General features: G+C 43.1%; 1 protein-coding gene across 1 annotated transcript in view; it reads left to right on the top strand.

The window, feature by feature from the left end:
- Window positions 1-4795: 4795 nt before the first annotated feature.
- LOC118586948 (NXPE family member 2-like) overlaps window positions 4796-12401 on the top strand; it is a 41268-nt gene continuing 33662 nt past the window's right edge. The window contains exon 1 of the mRNA XM_036192415.1: window positions 4796-4865. Coding sequence (XP_036048308.1) covers window positions 4852-4865 — 14 coding nt within the window. The 5' untranslated portion in view covers window positions 4796-4851. The remainder of the gene's footprint in view (window positions 4866-12401) is intronic.

Genomic DNA, 12401 nt, shown 5'->3' with positions numbered 1-12401 from the left:
GCACTTGCATCCTCCTCTGATCTTCTCATGGATACAACACATACACATGCTGGTGAAACTGTACACACATAAGCATCTTCCCATATACACTCACATATATGTTGGTTTAACTGCACACGTGTGTTTGTGTGATGGCATAACTGTGCGTGCATATGTATCTTCCACATACATACATATTGTGTGTATAGATGCTGGTGTAACTTCACACCCATATGCACAGATCTGCCCCACCCACAAAAGAAACCACAGTACTTTGTATCATGTTGCAGCTGTTTCAGGTTTCACAAATGGGATTACAGCTGGCTGTGGTGGTACATGCCTATAACTGAGGAAGCTGAGCAGGAGAAGCTTTCCATGAATTCAAGACTGGCATGGGCTTCAGAGTGAGACCTTGTCTTGATCTGCCCTGTCCCTCAAAAGCCATTTACTCTTACCACTACTTTGAAATCACAGTAATTAGATGCACCACTAGATAGTACTATGCAACATATTTTTTTCATGCCACTATGCAACATCATAAATAGCAAAGACATGTGTTCTTATGACCATAAGTAAAATAGTTTGAAAACTCTAGTTCAATGTAATTACTTCCTTTTGTAATCATACGTACTTTAATGTGTACATTTAAGAACACTGTTTGGGGGTGGGAGACCACAGGTCACAGGAGTTCCACGTACCAAATCAACAGAACATTCAAGACCTCTTCCCTAGGGTCCACTGTATCTTTCTACCAACTTGATAAATATAAGATCCCATTTACAAGTCAATCCCTGTCCCCAAATTTACAGCTGGAACAATTTTTTCCTCATTTAAATCTTGTTCTCAGACAAAAATAGAGCAAATCACAAAGATAGTCTTAGCTGCAGACTATTCTATAGAATGGGCTAGCTTCAAGAACATATGCTTTCTTTTCCTTTTAAATTGTTTTTAAGCATATGAGTGTTTGCCTACATGTATACATGTGTACCATGTGTGTACCTGGTGCCCACAGAGGACAGAAGAGAGTATTGGTTCCCCTGGAACTGGAGGTACAGACAGTTGTAAGCTGCAATGTGTTAGAAATTGAACCAGGGCCCTCTTGCAAGAACAGCAACTGCTTTCTATCTCTGAGCCATTTCTCTAGTCCCAATACATATTTCCTTTAAAGTTTTGTTTTCTGTAAAGTCTATTCTATTTCCCTTTACAGGGAGATTCATGCACCCCCCCCCCTTATCCCTCCTTGTTACCTAGCCTTTCTGGGTCTGTGGATTGTAGCATAGTTATTCTTTACTTTACAGCTAATAGCCACTTATGAGTCAGTACATACCATGTTTGTCTTTCTGAGTCTGGGTTATCTCACTCAGGATGATTTTTTTTTCTAGTTCCATCCATTTGCCTGCACATTTCATGATGCCACTGTTGTCAACAGCTGAGTAATATGCCATTGTGTAAATGTACCACATTTTTTTTTTTTGTTTTGTTTTTTGAGACAGGGTTTCTCTGTGTAGTTTTGTGCCTTTCCTGGGACTCACTTGGTAGCCCAGGCTGGCCTTGAACTCACAGAGATCCATCTGGCTCTGCCTCCTGAGTGCTGGGATTAAAAGCATGTGCCACCACCGCCCGGCACCACATTTTTTAATCCATTCTTTGGTTGAGGGATATCTAGGTTGTTTCCAGTTTCTGATTATTATGAATAAAGCTTCTGTGAAAATAGTTGAGCAAGCATCCTTGTGGTAGAATGAATCATCCTTTGGGTATATACCCAGGAGTGATACAGTTGGGTCTTGAGATGAATCAATTCCCAATTGATTTCTGAGGAGCTGCCATATTGATTTCCAAAGTGGCTGTACAAGCTTGCACCCCCACCAGCAATGGAGGAGTGTTCCTCTTGCTCCACATCCTTGCCAGTGTGAGTTGTCACTTGTGTTTTTGATCTTAGCCATTCTGACAGGTGTAAGATGGAATCTCTGTTGTTTTGATTTGCATTTTCCTGATAGCTAAGGATGTTGAACATTGCTTTAAGTATTTCTCATTTGAGATTGCTGGGGATGGGCGGGGATGGGAATAGGAGGGATCAAAGGTGTGTCTGTTGGGGTGGGGATGGAAGTAGAGAGTACTTGGGAGAGACTACTGGACTTGGGGGGTACTTGAGGGGCGATGGAGAAACCTAGTGTAGTGGAAATTCCCTGGAAACTACAAGCGTGACCCTAGCAAAGTCTCCAATAATGGGGGACACCAAACTGGCTATCTTCTGTAACCAGGCAAGGCTTCTAACAGAGGGACTGGAACATCAACCCAACCACAAAACATTTGACCTACAATCTGTCCTACCTGCAAGATGTGCTGGGGTAATGGTAGTGCAGAATTTGGAGTCACCAACCAATGACTGGTCCAACTTGAGGCCCACACCATGAGAGGGGGCCCAAGCCCATGCCTGACACTGCCTGGGTGGCTAGAAACCAGAGGCAGACAGTCTAGAGACCCAAGATAGAACCAAACACCACGACTGGAAAAAAAAAAAGGTCAATGAAATAATTCCTAATGATATCCTACTATACTAACAGACCAATGCCTAGCCCAATTGTCATCAGAGAGGCTTCATCTAGCAACTGATGGAAGCAGATGCAGAGACCCACAGTCAAACACTAGGTGGAGCCAGGGGATCCCCACAGAAGAGGGGTGGGGGATGGTGTGGGGGAGATGGGTGGGTGGGAAAGATTCCAGGAGCCACAGGGGTCAAGATTACCACAAGAAAAACCCACAGAATCAACTAAGCAGGGCTCATAGGGGCTCACAAAAGCAACAATGATGGAGCTCATATAGGTAAGAGCTAAGTCTTCTGCATATATGTTATGGTTGTATAGCTTGGTGTTCTTGTAGGACTCCTAACAGTAAGAGTGGGGGCTGTCTCTGACTCTTTGCTTGTACTTGGGACCCTTTTCCTCCTATTGGGTTGCTTTGTCCAGCCTGGTATGAGAGTTTGTACCTAGTCTTATTGTAACTTGTTATGCCATGTTTGGTTGATATCCTTGAGAGGCATGCTCTTTTTGTTTTGTTTTTGTTTTTGTTTGTTTGTTTTGAAGAGAAACAGGGGAGGGGAGGATTTGGGGGAGAGGGGAGGTGGGAAGAGGAACTGGAAGCAGTGGAGAGAGGGGAAACCTGGGTCTGATGTAATGTATAAGAGAAGAATAAAAAATTATTTTCTGCCCAGGGATCCTGTCTTTCTAACACACATTGTTTCATTTGAAATGAGCCTCAAAGGGCTATGGATAGCTGCCCTAGGTGTCACCATCCCCATAGTAATGTAAAACATCTGGATAACCCACAGGCTGGTAGTTTTGTGTAACTAGAGTTTTCCTGGTCCTGCCTGGCCCACAGTCAGGACAAATCTCTCTCACCTGCCAGTCCTGCAGCCGCTCAGACCCAACCAAGTAAACACACAGACTTATATTTCTTATAAACTGTATGGCCATGTCAGGCTTCTTGCTAACTGTTCTTATGTCTTAAACCAACCCATTTCTATTAATCTCTAAGTTGCCACATGGCTGTGGCTTACCAGTATCTTAACATCTGCTTCTCATTCTGGCGGGCTGGTAGGGAGAGAAGAGAATTCTGGGAACTGGAAGGCTGAGGCAGAGAGCCGCTGCCAGCCGCTGCCAAGACAAGCAAGATGTAAGCCACAAGCCACGAGGCAACTTACAGACTCATATAAATGGGTTAATTTAAGATATAAGAACAGTTAGCAAGAAGCCTGAGCCATTAGGCCAGTTTAAATAATATAAGTGTCTGTGTATTTATTTTATAAGTGGGCTGTCAGACTGCTGGGGCTAGGCAGGACCTGGAGAGAAAACTCCAGCTACAGTTTTGCCTGACTTCTTAGAAATTAACATCACAGGAGGACTCTGTACCTTGAAACCCTGAGAAGTAAGGGCAGCTGGACACAAACCGACTCAGCAGAAGAGGACAGGAAGAAAATGAAACTTGCCAATGGGTAAGAATAATCAGGCTACATTTTCTTCATGCAGTCTCCATGGATGTGTTGTGTTTAATAACACATGTTGCACATCAGGTAACTCTTTTCTACCCAGTCCACAAACAGCCTCAGAATTCTCAAAATGGCCCACCAAGAAGCATCTTGTCATGCCTATAAAGTTTACTTGGCATCTTCCAAGTCATATATCCCTACCTGCAGCCCTCTCATTCGAACTAAAGTTTTAAAAGGAATCACTGAAAGCTAGGTGGGGCTCATGGGGAGTGTGGGAACTTGTGAGACTTTGCTGATGAAGATACTGAACTCACCTACAGCCTCTTCCGAGCCACCTGCACTGAGCACTCAGGAGCACCTGCACTGAGCACTCAGGAGCACCTGCACTGAACACTCAGGAGCACCTGCACTGAGCACTCAGGAGCACCTGCACTGAGCACTCAGGAGCACCTGCACTGAACACTCAGGAGCACCTGCGGTTGAGCCAGAGATGGAGAAAGCCTTTTGCTGTGGTGCAGGTGGGGGGAGTGAAGGGGCCGGTTTGAGGAGAAAAGCACCAGGCTCTCCCAGTACCCTTTGGCCTAAGAACAAGCACTTATGCTAGGAGAGCAGGAGGCAGCAAACACTGTGACTCCCAGGCACTTCTACACACTCACTGTGACTCGGGAGAGGAAAATAGCTCTAAAAGACTTACAGGAAACCAGGCTGGGGAGAGGCAGGAAACTGGCTTGAGACAGATGGACATGTCCTAATGCTGGGGTTTGGAGGGATGTGATAACAACTTATACAGAAAGATTTTTCCATCTGCAGATGTCCATAAGGAAACAGATACATGAACACAAGCCTGGTTCTGTGCTGAAGGCCTGCTGGATATGTAAAGTGAGGACATGACTTCTCTAAGGTATGGTTGAGGGGAAGGTTTTTAATTTTAGATATGAGGGAATATGCAGCCACAGGTATCTGGAAGAGTCCAGAGCAGGAGAAGAAATTAGTAGACCAAATTTAGTCATGCCATAGAGAAGAGAGAGTCGGGGAGAGTGAGGAAGAAAAAGAGAGGAAGTCAAAAGAGAGTACCAAGAGAGTGCATGGTAGAAATGGCAACATTCTATATAAAGCAGGGGAGAAGGGAAGCGTAGGCTAGAGAGATTTAGAGTGGGGGGGGTGAGAAGAGCTGAGAAGAGCCACAGGTGCTGAGTGAGCTGGACGGAGGCATTAATCTAATTAATCTTTATCAATAAAAACCAGGAGTCAGATATCAGGGTAAAAACCTGAATGATCAGCAAACAGGGGAGCAGCCACAGTCACTTCCTACCTCTCTCTGACTCCTCCCAAAGGGCCGAGATCCTGTCTTCACCGTCCTAACACTTCCTGTGTACAGATCTCCAGACTTCTATGGTTAACTAGTGGCTATCTCTGCCCTCTGATTCCAAGCAAGCTTTATTTGTCAGAACATGAACAAAATATCACACAACACTGGAGGTCAGTTGGTTTGTCCTGAATTTCTTTTGGACACGATACTGGAGAGATGAGAGGCTTTTTTGTATTGACCGATGTAGAAGGCCAGCAAAGGAAACCTCTGTTTAGAAGTGAAAGCACAGGCACTTCAATGGAGAAAGATCCACAACAGGTGTTCTTTAACGGTCTTGGCTCTGAGATATTGACAAAAGAGGGATGTTTAGTGGGGGAACTGTGACAGGTTCCACCCAACATAGTAATTAAGCTTTGTAACACATCATTTGACCACACCTTGTGTGCATTTGCACTACTGATTTGATGTTGCCAGTTTCCCCTTAAATTTGCTAGTGGAATTGGAGGGGGTGAGGAGTCATCTTTGATGACACATATCAGATGCCAATCTTCTGATTCATGGTTGCTTTGACTTTTAGTCAGTATCTTGTTCAGAGTCTTATTAAAAACTGAAATAAGGAGTAGATGCAGAGACCCACAGCCAAACATTAGATGGAGCTTGGAGAATCCTGTAGAAGAGGGTGAGGAAGGATTGTAGTAGCCAGAGGGGTCAAGGACACCACAAGAAAACCCACAGAATCAACTAACCCAGGGCTCGTGGGGGCTCATAGAGATTGAACCGACAATCAGGTAGCCTGCATGGGTCTGAGGCAGGTTTCCTGCATATAAGTTGTGGTTGAGTAGCTTTGTGTTCTTGTGGGACTCCTAACAGTTGGAGCAGGGGCTGTCTCTGACTCTTTTGCCTGCTTTTGGGACCCCTTTTCTCCTACTGGGTTGCCTTGTTCAGCCTTGATATGAGGAGAAGTGCCTAGTCTTATTGCAACATGATATGCTGTGTCTGGTTGATATCCCTGGGAGGCCTGCCCTTTTCTGAAGAGAAATGGAGGAGGAGTGGGTCTAGGGGAGGGAGTGGGAGGCGGTTGGGAAGTGTGGAGAGAGGAGAAACTGTCGTTGGGATGTCATGTATAAGATAAGAATTAAAAAGAACTTTAAAAATGAGATGAACTAAAGGACAAACTGAGGGAAAAGAGAAACAGTTGTTTTTCTTCACGGACATCATTGTTTACTTAAAAACCCAAAGAACTCATTTAAAAAAAATAAAGAAGACAACCAAACACAATGAAACTCCAAAACTACCAGAACTATTTAAGGCCAACAAGACTATAGGGGTCAAAGTCAGTATAAAGTGTTACTTCTGTTTTACCAATCATCAATTTAAAATCAAAGTTAAAAGTACAGAATGATTCAGAGCAGCAGCAATTTCTGCATGGCAAAAATCAATAAAACACACAAGCTCTGTATGCCACACACTAACGAGCAAATCCTGGCTCAAGTTAGCATAGGAGGCATAAATAAATGGGGCATGCTTATGATGCTCCTGACTGGGGAGGTTCAATGTTACTATGACATCAGTTCTGCCCAGATTAACCTACAGACTCAATAAAATCCAATTCAAAACCCAGCATGGTGCTTTGTTATAGAAATAAATAGCTTGATCCTGAGACTCAGGGAGAAAGGCAAGGAAAGTTGAAGGGCCAGTTTTGAGACAGAAGAACAAGGTTGGCGGGCTCTGCAAAGGTCTCTTCCCTCAGGGTACTGAGAAGATAGGCACTAAGCCAGACAAAGCAACTTTGTCTCCCAGCTAGGCAGTGAGTCCAGGATCTGCAATAAACCACTCACCTTAGATTTTGGAAAGCTGCTTGAGCCTTGTCATGGGCATGCACATGCCCCTGTCACATCACAGGTGAGGGACCTCCAAAGCTCTTCACCCTGGGTTTTATTTCTTAGGGACAGTTGGGTCATTGAGTATAACTTGATTCTAGAAGGAACGAGGACATATCTTGAATTGTTCTTACCTTTCATTGACTCAGGACATGGTATTCTGGATGCATGTTGTCCTAGAATCAAGCAAGATTTGGACAATGTTGATTTTCTGAGGCCTTTCAGGGACCTACTGTAAGGCTCATAGCACCTGATCTCAGGACTTTCCATAGAGCTGTAGTAACTAGGACAGTATGGTATCAGTGGAGAGACAGACATGGACCAATAATAGATACTTGTGCACATATATATGGTCAACAGATTCTTGATAACAGTAGAAACATAGTTTAATGAAGAAAACTTGTCTTTTCAAGAAGATATGCTGGGAAATCTAAATGTTAAAAAAAATTAACCTTGACCCACATTTACTCACAGAAAATCATTAACTCTAACCATATCATAAACTTAAATGCAAAATAAAAAACAATCTAGTAGCAAGTCTGGAAGAAAATCTTTGTGATACTGGATTATGCAAAAAATTCTTTGATATGACATATTAGTATAAAAAAACTTGATAACTTGGACCTTAACAGAAGTAAAAGCTTAGGGGTAGGAACTGTAATTCAGTTGGTAGAAGGACTGCCTAGCATGCATGAAGTCCTGGGTTCAAGACCCATCACTGCATAACATGGGAGTGATAGTGCATCCCAGTACTTGGGAGATGTAGACAGGAGTATCAGAAATTCAAGGCTGTACATAGAAAGTTCAAGGCCAGGCTGGGATACCTGAGGCCCTGTTTCAAAAACAGAAACCAATTAAAATTTGCTTTTTAAAATTACTGCCAAGAACACACATAGTATTTTCTCCAAGACTTGAAGATGTTGTAAACTCCTAAACACTCAACAATAATGAAATGAACCAAGTTTGGAAAAAGGAGATATTTAAAAATATTTCATCAAAGAAGATCTACATAATAATATGATACACATAATAATGAGAATATCAAGGTAGAAGGAGGACTGTGAAGGGAGACAAAAAGATCCAAAGAGATGAGAGAGGAAATAAAAGGAGAAGAAAGAGAAAGAAAATCATTACATGTTTTTTTCTCATGTGTGGAACATACACACACACACACACACACACACACACACACACACACACACACACACCACCCAAAAACACACCACCCGAAACAGAAGGAAAAGTATGTGGGAATGGAAGAAGGAGAGTAGTTTGAGGAAGAGAGGGACAGGAGAGAGTAGTTGAAAGGTTAATGTGTGCACATACATGTATAAAATGCAATAATGGAAACCTATTCAGTACATTAAAAAAGTGATTTCTCCAGGATGCTCAGTATCTACTTCCATTAGGGGAGTCACAGTGAGATTATATACCTAATAGAATATTAGCTCCCAGATTGCATGCTGATATAAACCTTGAATCCCAGCTCCCAGGAGGCAGAGGCAGGAAGATTGTGGGTATGAAGCCAGCCTGGGGTGCATATGGAGAGTCTGTCTCAGAGAGTCAAGAGCAGGGGAAGTGCTGTGGTAGAGTGGAGGGAGGGAGGGAGGGAGGGAGGGAGGGAGGGAGGGAGAGGGAGGGAGGGGAGAGGGAGGGGAGAGAGAGAGAGAGAGAGAGAGAGAGAGAGAGAGAGAGAGGAGAGAACATGAAAACGGGTGTAGATATGTTGAGAAACATTTTGAGTTTCTTGTAGTGTAAATGGTGTTAAAATAGACTTGTCACACATTAGGCACAGTCAGAGCAATACACATTTTTGTTCAGCTAAAACCCTGTACATGAACGCTACAGGAGTTGTATATGCAATTGGCTCAAATAGCAGACAATTCCAAATTCCTCCAAATGGGTGAACGGCTGGGACACACCCAGAGGAAGAAATAATAAGCAGTAAAAAGATACACAAGTAGCAAACAGTAGGGATCTCAGTCACTAGATGCTAAGGAAAAGAACATGAACTAAAATAGAAAAATCAGCGAGGGGCTGCCAGGAGCTGGGGGTAGGGACAAGGGTTTGTCACAAAGTGATGGGTGACGGACTGTTCCATAGGTTTAACTGTGGTGGTAGCTACATGCTTGTCAAAAAAATCATGAAACTACAATGAAGTGTCAAAATTTACTTCCTATAAATTGCACCTAAATTATTTGACTTAAAAACACAAACAAACAAACCTGGATACAGTGTCATTTTCCACACCTGCTCCCTGTAAGTCTATTCTGAAAACACCGAGGAAAAGGGTTCTAGAAGCACAGTTTCCTTAAATGGCACCCACATGACTATATATGCACTTCAACTCCTGACATCATCTATTGTCTTCTATTCCTGTCTGCCAAACAAAGCTTAAACTAAGGTGTCAGAATAGAAACACGGAATAGCTTTGCTACTATTATTCTTTTTTAATGATCATGACATCATCTAGGAAGATATAGAAAATGTCTATTTGTGGTAAAATTTAAAAATAATTTGCATATCTCTAAAATATTCTCTTGTTCAATTATTTGATGAGCAGTTTGACCTACATGACTGTGCATACTTGTAACCCCAGCACTGAGGAGGCAGAGGCAGGAGGATCAAGAGGCCAGCCTTCACCACATAGCACGTGTGATCAGCCTGGGATACATGAGATCCCATCTCAAAAGACAAAACAGGGTCAGGGACATGGCTCAGCAGGTAACAGTGCATGATGCCAAGCCTGATGACCTGAGTGTGATCCCTGGGACCCACATGGTAGAAGGAGAGAATTGACCCCTGCAAGCTGTCCTCTCACCCCCACATGCTCCATATACATGCACACAAAATCAATACAGGGAGTTAAAATAAGAATCGAAATGCCAATTTCCTCTAACAGTGTCTCCAATCACTTATCCTTAGTTGGTTAACAATGATGTATATGCAGAAATTGCCCAAAGTTCAAAATCCTTCCAGCAGATATGCTTTGTCAGGTACTGATTAAGGCAGTACTTGATGTATTGCTGTTAAAAATGAAAATCACAGAGCTGGGGAGATGGCTCAGTAGCTAAGAGCACTGGCTGTTCCTCCAGAAGATTCGGGTTCAATTCCCAGCACCAACATGGCGGCTCCCAACCACCTGTAACTCTAATTCCAGGGGTTGAATGTCCTCTCTAGGCTTCCAAAGACACCAGGCACACAAGTGGTGCACAGACATAAATGCAAGCTAAACAACCACATACATAAGACAATAAATAAATAAAATTTAAAAATCTATTTAAAAGTAGAAGCCTTGGGAAATTTGAGGATCTGAAAGTGGTGTGTACTTTCAGAATGATTTCTGCAGCTTCTCTAAAGCCCACATAGGTGACATCAAGTATCAGGAGGATAGGACATGAAGAGCCAGGACCGACTGCTAGAGTCAGCGTAGGTGGGAGACAGGGTAGTAGCTTAGAAGAATTTATAATTGGAGACACTTAGACATAGTGTGTAGGTGGCAAATGTCCAGAGATGAAGTAGAGGTAAAAATCCAGGAACTCAAAGAGTTGGGCTGTGGAAATTCACCATTGGAGAGAGGCCTGAACCAGCCCAAATTACTGTTTATTGAATCCCTACTATGTACTTTGACCTTGGCTTGTAAGAAAAAGTTTATGAATGTGACAAACCTGCATGCCAACACTATGACTTTTACTTTACAAACAAGGAGACTGAGCAAGGGTCAGGGTCAGGAGAGGAACTCACAACTTCCTCATTCTAAGGTCTGTGCCTTAGACACACTACCCTGCATCTTAGAAGGGACCACTCAACCTTTTGAATTTTTGGCTCTGGAGCACATTTTCCAGACTTCTGAAATTCTTTCTACCTATTCAGGTAGCCATTCCACTCTTTCCATGGGACCTTTCTTCTTTTCTAGGTCTTGACATATTTCTCCATTTTGCCCTCAATTGTGTGTGTGTGTGTGTGTGTGTGTGTGTGTGTGTGTGTGTGTGTGTTCGTGTCACAGCAGCATAGGCAGATCAGAGGACAAAGCAAAGAAGGTTCTCTCTTCTATCATATGGGTTCCAGGTACCAAAAATCAGTTCTTAAGTCTTGGAAGAAAGTGCCTTTATCCACTGAGCCATCCTTCCAGTCCCACCTCGTTTTTTTGCAGCCTATATATCTTTACTCCCTTGCAGTAGATCCATTCCTTTACACAGTGTCATTTTTCTGGACACAAAGGCATCCTCACCCATGCAATATTTCTTGCTAAACTGAGCTGTGTTCCTTTTGTTCCCCCTCAACAGCTAAAGTCCCACATCTCTGTAATTGCTCTTATTTTTCAAGCAGGGATTCTTCTTTTCTCCTTCTCCTTCTCCTTCTCCTTCTCCTTCTCCTTCTTCTTCTTCCCAGGGTGATTCATTTTAATCATTACCAAAATACAGACCTACAGATAAGACTGATTTGTTTCAAAAAGTTATCATCTGTGAAGTTTCAAGGAAAAGGTCTCCCTGTCCTACCTGCCTGCCTGCCCCCGCATAACGCTAGAACAGTACAACTGAAGTCCACTGTGCTGCACCTCTTTTAAAAATATTTTTATGGCTATGTCAGTCAACTTTTGAGTTTTGTGGCTGATAATCTGAGGAAGGAAATCAACTTCTAAGGAGAAAGGCTTATTTTGACTCATGGCTTCAGTCCATGTTTGTCTGGCTCTGTTGCTTTTACAATATGCCCAGGAGGAAAAGGCGTCATAGTAGGGGCAGCACATGTGGATCACCTCCACACAGCTGTGTGGGGAGCAGGGAGAACTTGTGAATGAGGGGAAGCAGGAATGAGCTCTCCATACTCTAGGGACAAGATACACCCTTCCAGGCAAGTCCCCTGTGACCCACTTTCTCCAACTAAGCTCCTTGTCTCAATGATGCCAGCAAACAATGAATTCACACATCGTTCTGCCCATTGGTGAGATCAGAGCCCTTATAACCCAATCATTTATAAAAGCCTAGCACCAGCAGCCAAGACTTTACTCTGTTAAGAGAATATAACCAACAAAAGCCTGTATCAGTATTTGGGCTATAACAAGGGTCCCCCCATGGGACCACTTTGCTGTTAGGTTTCATGAGCTGAAAACTCAGCCATGGTCCAAGCAGTTAGTTTCTGAAGTGTGTAGCAGGAATCTTAAAAGGTCTTATTAATAAAAACAAACCCAGATCCAGGTATTGGGGTGAATGCTGGAAGATCAGAGAAGCAGAAGAAGCCACAGCTTCCT

The sequence above is a fragment of the Onychomys torridus genome, chromosome 7, assembly GCF_903995425.1.
Source record: "Onychomys torridus chromosome 7, mOncTor1.1, whole genome shotgun sequence".
NCBI lineage: Eukaryota > Metazoa > Chordata > Mammalia > Rodentia > Cricetidae > Onychomys > Onychomys torridus.
The sequence above is the reverse complement of the archived record's forward strand: the minus strand, read 5'-3'. Positions and strand labels throughout refer to the sequence as shown.